This window comes from Nannospalax galili, unplaced genomic scaffold (genome assembly GCF_000622305.1).
Source record: "Nannospalax galili isolate Female #2095 unplaced genomic scaffold, S.galili_v1.0 scaffold2019, whole genome shotgun sequence".
Taxonomy (NCBI): Eukaryota; Metazoa; Chordata; class Mammalia; order Rodentia; family Spalacidae; genus Nannospalax; species Nannospalax galili.
The window spans coordinates 1,266,792-1,280,085 of NW_008342625.1; the positions used below are offsets into that span (position 1 = coordinate 1,266,792).

General features: G+C 42.9%; 1 protein-coding gene across 10 annotated transcripts in view; it reads right to left on the reverse strand.

The window, feature by feature from the left end:
- Positions 1 to 13,294, reverse strand: part of Usp48 (ubiquitin specific peptidase 48) — a 95,274-nt gene that overhangs the window by 42,557 nt on the left and 39,423 nt on the right. For 5 of the 10 annotated variants that reach the window (XR_001872567.2, XM_029566193.1, XM_017799500.2 and 2 more), the window contains exons 7-11: positions 12,723 to 12,856; positions 11,878 to 11,960; positions 6,149 to 6,328; positions 3,215 to 3,343; positions 2,473 to 2,622 (exon numbers count right to left, since the gene is read on the reverse strand). Coding sequence is in view for 9 of the 10 variants with exons in the window: in XM_029566193.1 (XP_029422053.1) it covers positions 2,473 to 2,622; positions 3,215 to 3,343; positions 6,149 to 6,328; positions 11,878 to 11,960; positions 12,723 to 12,856 (676 nt within the window). In the remaining variant the exon portion in view is untranslated. The remainder of the gene's footprint in view (positions 1 to 2,472; positions 2,623 to 3,214; positions 3,344 to 6,148; positions 6,329 to 11,877; positions 11,961 to 12,722; positions 12,857 to 13,294) is intronic. The other 5 variants (XM_008838631.3, XM_029566194.1, XM_017799501.2 and 2 more) reach the window with 2 other exon arrangements.

The following is a 13,294-nucleotide window of genomic DNA, read 5'->3' on the forward strand; positions in this document are numbered from 1 at the left end:
TCACAAAGATGTTGCTGAGTGAAAAAGATAAGCTATGTGAGGCATTTTGAGCTTTTTGGAAGAAAAGAGATACAGAAAAGTTAATTATATATCCAAACAATATATAAAGGAGGAGACCTTAAAATGAAGAACAGATAAAATGGTTGTGGCATCCTATAAACAGCATAGCAGGGTTCGTGAAGCCCTGGGTTTAATCCCCAGCACCACTCCCCAAAATGAACTTTAAAGGAAAAAAACAGAACAATAATACATGTAGGCCTTTAGCTAGAGGTACAGCACAGAGCTGAAGCAGCTGCCTGGTATCAGCCCTCCTCCACCCTACAAAAGTCAACATAGCCAATTACGTTCAGGCTTGGGCTGAGTTCTGAAAAATGCAAGGGTAAGTGATCCCTATCTCAGGGCAAAACAAAAGTCTAATAAGCACGCACATCAGCCAGATATGGTGTCTCACACCTTTAATCCCAGCATTCAGAAGGCAGAGGCAGGCAGATCTCTCTGAGATAGAGGCCAGCCTGGTCTACATAGTGAGTTACAGGCCAGCAGGAGCTGCAGGGAAACCCTGTCTCAAAAAGACCCCCTGCAGCCCAAAAGTCTAATCACATTTACTATTTCCACCATGCAGTCAGAGATTAAAGTGTTGAGTAATTGTGATACAGAGCCACATTTAAGGAATAATTCACCAGGTTTCTGCTTTGGTTCCACTTTGCTCCTGGCAATATGTTCTATTGAAAGAATAAACAACTGAATCTTACCACTACAATGCCAGGCATAGTGGCTCACACCTGTAATCCTGGCACTCCTAGTTGAGGCAGGAGGATCACCCACAATCTGACACCATTAGGGGCCATATAGTGAGTTCTAGGCCAGCAAGGACTAGGTGAGACCTTGCCTCAAAAAGTACAAGGAATGTAACTGCTACAGGAAAGTACCTAGAACAACTACAGCAGACAACAGCAGCATGTACTGGAACTCAAAAGCTTCTCCACTTCTGCCAAGCTCCCTCCTCGGCTGTCACATGGCATTTTTACTTTAGAGTCAGGAATCCCTTTCGTCTGGGCACAATGCAAGAAGCTGTGACTAGAGTTTGGAAAACATGTTTCTAGGGAGCAACTCCTTTGAACAGAAGAACATGAACGGAATGATGTGACTCATGAAGTCACTTCCAAATCATGCCCTGACAAATAAAGAACAGCAGCTCTTCTGTTACAGTGCCAGGTCACAACAGAGGGACTGAATGCCACTCAGAAGCCATTGGAATAATTTTTTTTTCCTTTGGGAGCTAGGAGTCAAAACCTGAGCATTACACATACAAATATGTCTTCTGCAATTGAGCTTCCCTGCCAGTCCCTAGAAAGAATGTCTAAGAACTTTTCTTACACATTTAGCAATTCATAGTTATCTCTGGCTTAAAATTATACTAGTAATGAAAAATTAACATGAAAAAGACAAAACTCTAAGTATGCTGGTGTGGTGGGGCATGCCTTTAATCCCAGCCCACTGGAGGCTCCAGGCCAGCTAGGGCTACAGGGAGACCCTGTCTCAAAAAGACCAAAAAAAAAAAAAAAACTGTAAGTAAGTACAATTATGCTTGAATACTTATTTCTAAGTTAGGACCACACTGCCTCTCCTCTGTTAAGTAGAAGGTAGGCTGGGGAATTTGTCTTTGTGACACACTGCAACCAAAGTTATACCAGTCTTAAAAGGGGGCTTCTTTGAGACACAAGGTAAACTCAACTAAACACAGTTAAAAAGATAAGCTGGGTTATTTGAATAATAATCACATAATTACCTTTTCAGACACAAGATAAACTCAACTAAACACAGTTAAAAAGACAAGCTGGGTTATGGGAATGAGTCTAAGAATGGTGGTGGGCAGAAACCTTTTCCACTCATAGCTTAACAGCTGCTATTGAATTTCAAGACATCTAAAAGTATCAAAAATTATTCACATGTCAGTTAATGCTCTTAGGGCAAAGAAACAGAAGGGCCACAGTAATTCAATCAGGGCTAGGTTTGGATATATCACAGTAGAAAAATCCTTAAAAATTAAATTTTATTGCAATTTTTGTGTGACCATGTGGGACATATGTATCCACTATATGGGTCCTAGGGGTCAAACTCAGGTGGTCCAGCTTGGAGCTAAGCGCCTTTACCCACTGAGCTATCTTGCTGGCCTACAGTAGAAAAAAAATCTTTACAAGTCATGACTGCAGAATGCTAACCTAAGATTTACCATTTATTAGCAGCTTCCCACTTTGAAAAGGACAAATACTGAAAGTTATATGGATACTACACATCAATTATTAACAGTTCACACAGTAATTTTAGAATGTATAAGCTGGGCTCTAAGAATAGGAAAAGGTTTGTTCATTCACATTTTTATATTAAAAGAAAAAAAAAAAAAAACCCAAAACAGAAAACAAAACACCCAAGGCATTCAATGGCAATAATGTCCTAGAATATCTTACAGACCAGCTCCAGCAGGTAACCTTTGGTACAGCTCCTTCACCTCCTCGTGCTTTGCTTTCCCTTTATCCACACTTTGCTTCCGCATCTCAGCCATTTCAACACACCACTCCTCAAATTTGGAATTATCTCGGTCTACCAGCTCTTGAAGAAAGGCTGTTCAAAACAAAAGACAATAAAGCAACCTTATTCTCTTTTTCAAAGACAAAAGACTGAACTGATTTGTAAATTAACATCCAAAGGTAGTGACTACTCTAGTGGCAACTTCCTACTATAGTTTGCCTTTTGCCAGGCCTCTGGGATAAAGACAGAAGGTAAAACTGAAGATACCCTCTGAAGAATCCAAGACCCCATCTGCTCACCACGACATCACCACCTACCCAGAACCATCAAATGGCTCAGAAACACCATTTCAGAACAGGAAATGCTACAGCAGGTAAACCAATTTCTTTTGCTCTACAAATTAAACAAAATAAAATCACATGTCAATGTTTGGTTACCTTTTGAACTTCACTAAAAATTGTTTTTGCCCTTCTTTAGAGTTAGGGGCAAGGGAACAGCCCAGCCCAGCCCAAGGCCCCTTCATCTTAAAAGCTTACTACTTGGGAAATGTGTGGCAAATACTTACTTGTACTGATATTTACCATAATGAACCAGCCTATCATAATAAAAGCAATATGGTGGCAGTCATTAACCTTGGAGTACAGAATTCTACATTTCCCAGAAGTAATCCAGGAAAAGCGAATACCTGGAACTTGAACCGTTGTGTTGGTCTTTTCGTGGGTTTGCAATCTATAAACCAACATATATGCATTTCGAGAGCAGTGAGTTCCTTTGCCACACTTGGGTTTACGTGTCTGGGACTTAGAAGGCTCTGCTGGGGTAGAGAAATTAAAAGACAATTTAACTGCATGGCTTATACTTTGTTCAGGGGAGGGTGCATAAAAACTTATTTTCAAGCTGGGCATGGTGGCACACACCTTTAATCCCAGCACTCAGGAGGCAGAGGCAGGCAGATCTCTGTGAGTTCAAGGCCAGCCTACATAGTGAGTTCAGGTCAGCTGGGACTATAGGGAGACCCTGTCTCAAAAAGACAAAAAAAAAAAAAAAAAAAAAACCCAAAAAGTAACAGAAAGACCGCAAGATTGGTCTTTGATCTCAAATCTCTGCACAATCCCCCACCCCACAAATACACAAAAGATTCTTGAAATACTCAATATATATTATTATTATTTTATTTTATTTTGGTCTTTTTTGAGACAGGGTCTCCCTGTAGCCCAGCTGGCCTGGAACTCACAGAGATCCACCTGCCTCTGCTGAGACTAAAGACATGTGCCACCCTGCCCAGCAAATACTCAATATCTAAAACATTAAAAAGTTATATAAGCTTAGTGGGATTCTTAGATTTAGAGAGCTGAAAAATTATTTTGAGTGTGCCACACTGATGAAGATCAGAAGACAGCTTTCAGGAGTCAGTTCTCTCCAACACTGAGTTCTGGAGGTCAAATTGAGGCCATCGGGCTTAGCAGTGGTGCCTTTCCTCCACTGAGCCATCTCACTAGCCTAGATTTGGGAAGATTTAAAGAAGACAAATGCCCACTTTTGTTTGGCACACTCCATATTTCTGAAGAATTGAGATAGGGCACAGATTATAGGTGTGTCTTCATGCCCAGCTGTACACTCCATTTATAAAAGATGAAAGCATGTCCCCTGAGGACAAATCTTGAAAAAAATAAAAGTCCTACTGGCTGAGTGTGGGACCCACATCAACAATCTCAGCACTCAGGAGAAGAGCTGGGAGGACTACCAAAAGTTGGAGGCAAACCTGATATACACACCAAGTTACAGGACAGCAGGGGGTGAGGAGGCACAGTACCACTAGTATGAATTAACTTCAATCTTGGGTTATATGAGACTAACTATATAAAAAATAAATTGAAAATTCTGCTGGGCATGGTGGCGCACACCTGTAGTCCTAGTACTTGGGAGGCAGAGGCAGGTGGATCTCTGTGAGTTCAAGGCCAGCCTGGTCTACATAATGAATTCTAGGCCAGCTGGGGCTACAGGGAAACCCTGTTTCAAAAAGACAAAATAATTAAATAAATAATTATAAATTGTAATTAAATAAATTACTTTTTCTTTTCTTTTCTTTTTTTTTTTTTTTATCTTGTTTTGAGACAGGGTCTCCCTGAAGTCATAACTGGCCTGGAACTTGCTATGCAGACTAGGCTGGCCTCAGTCTCACAAAGATCCACCTGCCTCTGCCTCCCAAGTGCTGGGATTAAAGGCGTGCGCCACCATGCCCGGCCTCTAAAATAATTTAAAATGATTAGCATGAAAATAGATGGCCTTAACCTCAGTGTTTAAAAAAAAAAAAATCCTCAAAATGAAAACAATCATTTGTAATCTAAACACATCAAAATTTTGTTTCTGGGCCGGGCGTTGTGGCACATACCTTTAATCTCAGCACTCAAAAGGTAGAGGCACGGATCTCTAATTTATATAGTGAGTCGAGCCCAGGCCAGTTATAGCTATAAGCAGACCCAGTCTCAAAAACAAAAACACAAAAACCTTTGTTCCTACCCAAAAAATTTTAAAAAGCTATAATAAAAACAATAGAAATAAATATTAGGAACATAAGTGTCACTTCAGTGAAATGGGAGCTCAAAGTCTGTACTGCCGCTTTGATCTGAAACAGCCACCACAGACCTGTGCTCTGGATGTTTATTCTCCAACTGGTGGCACTATTGGGGCAGCTGTGGAAGTTTAAGAAGTAGGGTAAAAAGGTAATAATACAGTGTAGAAATGGAAATGGGATTTAAGAGAAGTATTTAAAACACTTCTCCAACCTTTAAGAGTAATCAGCACCAAAGCACCTGCAGAGATAACTCAGAAGCCATCAAGGTCCATGCGTCAATGCTGCCTACTTGCTGGACACCTTGGACTGGCTCTGATCCACCAAGAAGGAACCATGGAAGTCGCGTGTGGTGGTACACTGCTGCAATTCCAGCAGTCTCAGGAGCTGGGAGCTGAGGCAGGAGAACTGCCACTGAGGGCTCAAGGCCAGCCTGGGACTGTCTCAAAAAAACCAAACAACAGTAAGTTTTAGATCCCAGGCTCTGAACCTCATCCAAAATGCAGAGGGGCAAGTGATGTGGGACTCGGGCAAGACTGAGACCTGTCCCCTCTTCAGGAAGGAAGTTGAATGAAGACAGCTGAGTGACAGAGCTGCTTCCATCTAGGATCTAGGATTCTATTTCAAGAGGGTGTCTGTGGCAGACCTCAGCACTAGACACCAGCAGGCAGTCACACAGGCACCACCTCAGCGTTCTGGGTGGTGTTCAGGGTAGGAAGCTGAACTTGGAATACAGCTTCCCTGCTACAGTCACTAACTCAAGAAAAGGACAGCAAGCCCTCCAAAACACAATCTACTATATCTGGCTGCTAGCCCACTTCCCTGTCTTCCCTTGCTCCAGGAACAAAACCTGGTAACTGAAACTGTCCCTTTGCCTTAATGCTGTCGCCTTGGTTAATTACATTTTTGAAGCAGGAATTGCTAACAAATGATGTGCAGAGATGTTAAATAGCCTTGGTAACAATCTTGGGCTATGATATGGTGTCATAAATACTGCCAATAAAAAATTTATATTTTAAAAGGGCACTCACAACTTAAAGGTTTTACCTAGATCTTCCTCAATCCCTAGCTGTAATTTCTTCCCCTCCATCTTCTCTATCTCTTCATCATTAAACTTGTACCACTCTCCAGACTGCGGATCTTTCACGTGGGCGATGTAGTGGCCAGAATAAGCACTCACTCCTCTGTGTATGAGGACTGCGCTGAGTTCATACACGAAGGACCCACCTGCAAGGAGAAAAGGCGTTAGAGCAACTTTCTGACAGCCTGAGCACCAACTGCGGTCACTGCGATTCCTTCTACAACCAGCTGAATTCAAAACATGTCACCTAAAATCTGGGCAGAGTGGCTGGACATCTGCAGTCCCAGCATTCCAGAGGCTGAGAAATGCTAGTATGGGCTACACAGCTAAACTGCATTCAGAATGGGGGAAGTGAGCAGAGACTAAAGAGTTTAGTTTTACAAAACAATATGGGTAACTTTTTTTTTGAGTACTGGATAACCACAAGTTGCAGGCAATATAGTAGGTTCCAGGCAAGGCTGAACTACAGGTAAGAAGTGTCTGAAAAATGAGCAAAATGCAAAACAGAACATGAAGAATAAAATCTTTAAAGTTTGGAAAAATCAGCCGGGAGTGTTGGTACGTGCCTTTAGTCCCAGCAGAGACAGATAGATCTCTGAGTTCCAGGCCAGCCTGGTCTACATAGTGAGTTCCAGGCCAGCTGGGGCTACAGGGAGACCCTGTCTCAAAAAGACAAAAAGAAGTTTGGAAAAATCTTCCAAAAGAATCTAAACTTAAATCAAAGTAAATCTCCCCTTTAAGTTCATAAGAAGCTAGATACAGAGTTCAGACCTAGGGAGTGAAATTCTAAAGTCAAGTGAGCTATGAACTGTGGCATCCCAGGCCTCCAATCCTGGTATCTGGAAGGCTAGGGCAGGAGGACTGCTGTGAGTTCAAGGTCAGTATAAGCTACAAAGCAAGACCTCTTATCTACTACTTTATCTTGTTTATTGTTTTCCTGAGATGCGCATCAGTTCTAAGGAACTGAGTTCAGTCAACAACCATACCTCACAGTACAGAAACCATTTCTCTAAGAGAGCTAAAAGGAGAACAAACTCAAAGAGTCTCAGCTCAGTAATGAGAAACAAACAAAAAAACTTAAGTCTAAAGTTCAAAAACCCAAGTTTAAAAAAAAAAGGAGATAAAGACTAAGAATAAGGGATAGATCACAGAAAAACAAAAGCAGATTCAAATTCAAAACCGGACTGAACTAGATATGAAAACTACACTGATTAATGATCAAAACTATACAGAGGGCTCATACAGGGGTAAGAGGGTACGCTTAGCACACAGGTGCTCTTAGCTCAACTCCATAACCAAAGAAAAACCAAAGAAAGGTTATTCTAGGATCAGGTTTCCTAAAATGCAGGAGAAGCAACAAAGAGCACTAAAGCTCAGAAAGGGGAAAGAGCACAGGAGATGCATTAGCAGTAACTTTGGCAACATTTTAGATTTTATGTGTGAGAAGAGTACATAAATGAAATAAATGTTAAGTCTAACCACAATACTACAAACACTAAAACCAAAGAATAGATCTTAAAACTAGGCACAATAAAACAGGACACTCAAAGTAAGAAACGGACTCAATTTCTCAGCAGCAAATGGACAAGTGGCCAAGACAACAGAAGGGCAGGGTTAGGGCAGCACGGTGAGAAGAAATGCATTTTACAAGGTCAAAGGACACACTTGAAATGAATGGTATGCAAAAAGGATCTGTAACCAAAAGACCCACACTAAAGAATTTGATAGGTGCAGGTTGTGGTGGTGCACACCTTTGACCATGGCACTCAGGAGGCAGAAGCAGGCAGATCTCTGTGAGATCAAGGCTAGCAGAGCAACAGGAGACCCTGTCTCAAAAAGAAGGAAGGGAGGGAGGGTAGGGTTTCTATAAGCCATAATTCAATGTGGTTTAAAAAAAAAAAAAGAAGAAGAAGAAGGAAGCCATGCATGGTGGCTCAGGCGTTTAGTCCCAGCACTCGGGAGGCAGAGGCAGGTAGATCTACATAGCGAGTTCCAGGCCAGCTGAGGCTACGGGGGTGGGGGTGGGGGGGACAGAGAAAGAATTCCAGGGGCTAAGGAAATGGCTCAGGCAGTAAAGTGCCTACCATATACCCATAAGGACCTGAGTTTGATAATCAATACCCATTTTTAAAAAACCAAGGTGTGAGGCTGGTGAGATCATAGAGGTTCTTGCTGCCAAGGCTGATGAGCTGAGTCTGATCCCTGAGACACACACGATGAAGAGAAAACCAATTCCTGCAAGTTGTCTTCTGACCTCCATACACGTGCTTTCACACACATGTACAATCACACACACACACACACACACACACACACACACACACAGCAAAGGTGAATAGCTCCTAAGTTGACCTCTGGCCTCCATATATATGCACACACATGTGCACCGGAATAGATATGAATGCATATACACACACATACAATACAGAGAGTCCAGAGCCAGATTTCCTAACATAGTCCTGTAAATCTTAGTACTGAGGCAACCTGGGTTACAAAGAGACTATCTCAAAAAAAAAAAAACAAAAAAACTAATAATAAAGGGGGGAAAAAAACCCAAAAAACTCTTTAGCTCTGAGCAGAGCAGCAGAAAGGAGAGAGAGAAGGAAACTTCATGGCCTCAGACAGGACACAACACGTTCTTAAGTCTGGGTGATCCTCGAGCCTTGACCTGTGTGATGACATCTAACTAGGAGAATGTCTCAGCAATAAAGCATAGCCAGCTACCAGTGGGACAACCAGGCTCAGAAGCTGCTGCAAAGCTATTCCAACACTGCCAGCCATGGGTTCTAAAATACCTACCCTCAAGACATTTAAAGACATGAGTGTTAGGGTTCCAAACAGCTTCCCCCCCCTCCCCAACAGGGACCTACAGACTTTGGAGCCCAAAAAAGGGAACTTAGCTGATAAGCACCTTGACCTTTGAAGTCAAGGGAAACAAACTCTGCTGAGAAGCAGCCTGCCTTTCCTCTGACCTCCAAAGATAGGATAAGCAGATTCTACCTGATAACCAGAGATTTTAGAAGCTGTTTTTCTCTTATCTTAAGAGGGAAAAAGTAAACACTTCCAGACCCTAATCCTCCCTGATTTCTCCCCCAAACATTCCTCCCTTCTACACCCTAAAGCCCCCATATATACCCATGGGCTGACATCTTTCCCTTCCCCGAGGGAAAGGTGCCCCGTGCGAAATAAAGCTGTATCCCGCTGAGAATTCCATCTGTGCCTCCGTGCCTCCTCCATCCATCCGCACGCGCTCTCTCCCAACATTTTTACCTATCAATGAGGAGCTTGAAAATGTATCCAAACAGCAAAGAACCTTAAAGGGTCTAACTGGGAAACAGAAGACATAAAAGAAAGCAGGGGCTGCGACCACCTGGGGGAAGGAAAGAACAGCTAGAGTGGGGGCAGGGCATGGGGGAGAGGTGGACAGATATATATGAAAACTCTATCATGAAACCCATGAATCTGTATGCTAACCAAAAAGTTAATAAAAATGGGGCGAGGGGAGTGATAGTAAATTTGAATTAGGAACACATCAGTAATCACATTGAGTATAAATAGATTAACCAATTCAGCTAAAAGATCAACATGTCAAATTGGACTTTTTGTATGTGTCTTATGTGTGTCTGAAATCTTCACTGTGAGAGAGTGAGGGGTGGGGTTTTCCCCAGCATCCTTCAGCCTAGTGATGCACACACAGTAGGATTTAATTACAGGTTACTTTTTGCTTAGTTATCTCCCAGTACAAAAAGAGTAAACCACACTGTAATGTTCATGGGGAACTGTTTATGATATGCCTAAGAGAAAAAAATAAAGTGATGGCTGTAAAAGTGGAGAGGGGGTCCTGAGAACAGCCCAGGAGGCTCCAAGGTACTGGAACTCCCCTCCGGTTTGGGTGCTTCATTCCCATGTTAGATGTTAACTTCCGTGTTATTTGCCGAGTCATACTTTTTTCTATTTTGTACTTTTATGAAAGTGCTATATTTTGCAACAAAAAGGAGAAGAAAACAGGATCCAGCAAGATGCACAGAGTTTAGGAAAGGGAAGAATAAGGGAGGGTTTGGGACTCAGGAAGGAGCAGCACTGGCTCTGGGGGCTACATGTAGTATTCCCTAATCACTTAAGGAACACAGTAAGTCACAGACACATAAGCAGAACTGTGGCTTATTAAAACACAAGAAAAGGCTGGAGAGATGGCTCAGTGGTTAAGAGCACTGACTGCTCTTGCAGAGGACCTGGTTCAATTCCCAGCACCCACATGGTGACTACGAACTGCCCTTAACTCCAGTTCCAGGTAATCTGAAGCCTTCTTCTGACTTCCACAGCATTGCACGACATAGGTGTACTCATATACATGCAGGCAGTACACTCATACACATAAAATAAAAATAATATTTTTTTAAAAAACATAAATAAAACACAAAAAAAGGAAGGTCTGGAAAGATGGCTCCGCAGTTAAGAGCACCTGCTGCCCTTCCAGAAGACCTGGTTCAGTTACCAGCACCCTATTGGGAGGCTCACAACAACCTGTAACTCCAGTTCCAGGATATCTGATGCCTCTGACCTCCACAGGCACCAGCATTCCTGTTGTGCACATACCCACAAACATATACAATTAAAAACAATTTTCACCAGGCATGGTGGTGCACGCCTTTAGTCCCAGCACTCGGGAGGCAGAGGCAGGCGGATCTCTGGGAGTTCAAGGTCAGCCTGGTCTACATAGTGAGTTCCAGGACAGCTGGGGCTACACGGAGACTCTGTCTCAAAAAGACAAAAAAAAAAAAAAAAAAAAAAATTTCAATTGAGGTGGTACACACTTCTAGTCTAAGCTCAAGAGACAGCAGGATGAGGAGATAGAGGCCACCTTAGTCACGTGGTAAGTTTGAGGAGAGCCTGGACTACACAGTCCTGTCTCCCAGACACAAAAGTGTTTAAAACTGTGAATGGAAGGGTGTAGGTGCGGGCAATGGTATCACATGTACCTAGCATGCCTGAGGTCCTGGTTCAACCTATAGAACAGAAAACAAAACAATCTAACCCTCCCTCCCCAAAGATGAGGGGAGGGGAGAGGAGGGGAGGGGAGGGAGAGGCAGACCTTGGGTGCACAAATAAATAAATGTATTAAATAACATCGATAGAAAGTAATTCAAACTGAATAGAACAGGCAGTGAGATACAGAGGGGATTATCTAAAGGTGGGCCAGGTGCAGAGAGAGTGAACAAGGACCAGTTCAGGTAGGGTTCTACAGACTGTGGGGAACAATGGGCTTTTATCATTGTTTACCTTGTGTGCAAGTTACTGTTGGGGAGGGGAGGGGAGCTTGAACACTGAGTTTTGTAAGAACTCCCATAACAATATTCAGACTAGCATAGCAAGTGTAGATTCAGGACAACTGAAAATCTGTTTTTTAGAAGAGTGTGGTGGCACACACCGTAATCCCAGCCCTGGGAGGTGGAGGCAAGAGAGTCAGGAGTTTAAGGCTGTCCTTAGAGACACAGAAAAGTGGAAGGCAGCCTGGGCTACAAGAGACCCTGTCTCAAAAAGGACAACAAAGACAACACCTCTGTGCTTACTATTACAGATGAAAGTAACATCTTGTCAAAAAAGTCACAGACTGCAAACGGCAGTTAGAAGTACACTGCAGCTGTGATCCTGAACAGCCGATCACAGTAGTCTACACAGCCTGGTGAAACAGTACCTTTGTGCTCCACGTATGGCTCCATGTCCAAACTTTCTGAGAAGCCAATGTAGGTGTTGAGCTTCTTCTTATGTCCAGTTTGCCTGGCCAAGAGGAAAACATACTGTAATGAGAGCCAGCACCAGAGAACACGCACAGGTTCTCCCAGAGCCTGAAGAGACGCCACAACAGCCAAACTCCATCCAGCAATCTTGGAGACATGGGCAAAGGCTGACCAAAAGATTAAGGAGATGAATTCAAAGTTCATACGTCTAACAGAACACATGTGCATGTGCAGAGTGCTCTTGATTTTAATTACAAGATGAAAGACTGAAAAAGAAAAAAAAATTAACATTACTTTTAAAAATATAAATTCTGCTGGGCGTGGTGGTGCACTCTTTTAATCCCAGCACTTGGAAGGCAGAGGCAGGTAGATCTTTTTGAGTTCCAGGCCAGCCTGGTCTACAGAGTAAGTTCTAGGACAGCTGGGGCTACAAGGAGACCTTGTCTCAAAAAAAATAAAAAAATAAAATAAATTCTTCCAGGTATGGTAGTGCACACCTTTAATCCCAGCACTCAGGAGGCAGAGGCAGGTGGATTTCTGTGAGTTCAAGGCCAGCCTGGTCTATGTAGTGAGTTCCAGATCAGCTGGGGCTACAGGGAGACCCTGAAGCAAAAAAAGACTAAATTCTCTACTTCTCCAGCTGTAATCTACACAGTTGGCATCTTTGAGATTTTTACTATATGATCACCATATATTGATGCCTGAAAAAACCCAGACTCCATCTATAACCTTCTATGGTCTAGGGCTTCCTGCTGTCACCATTTCACCATCTCCTCTGCCCTCAGCTACAGCACATACCCACCTGTCAAACACAAAACGCATCAGCTGCAGGTTCAGAGTACAAGGAAGACTCAGCAGTCGGATCTTTCTCGTAGCATTCTGCTTGCTTTGACAGTTTTCACAGAAGTATCGATTGTCTCCTTCTAATTTTTCTTCCTGATCAGGAATAAGACACTAGCGTTTGGAAGGATTTGAAGCCAATAAAAGCTCTGATGTAAAGCATAATAATCTCATTAGCCTAACAGCTCCCATTCAAACTGAGAACACCAGTCTGTCCCCATCGCTCCTTCCTCACAGGCCTTTCTTCTGCAGCTTCCCTGGCCGGCTGCTCCCTCACCCTTATCACTTACACTTCAATGTCCCTCAGGTAGGAACTTGGCCCTAGTCTGTCTCCACTCCGGGACCTTCATCAAACCCTGACTTCTCCCCTCTTTGCACTATACCCTTCAAGTGTAACATGTGCAAAGCCAAACTGTGTGTATGTGTTTTTGTGGTGCTAAGAATTAAGCCTAGGGTCTTCAACAAGCTAGGAAGCTCTCTACCACTAAGCCAGATCAGAACTTTTCACAGCTGCTTTTTAAAAATATATTTTTC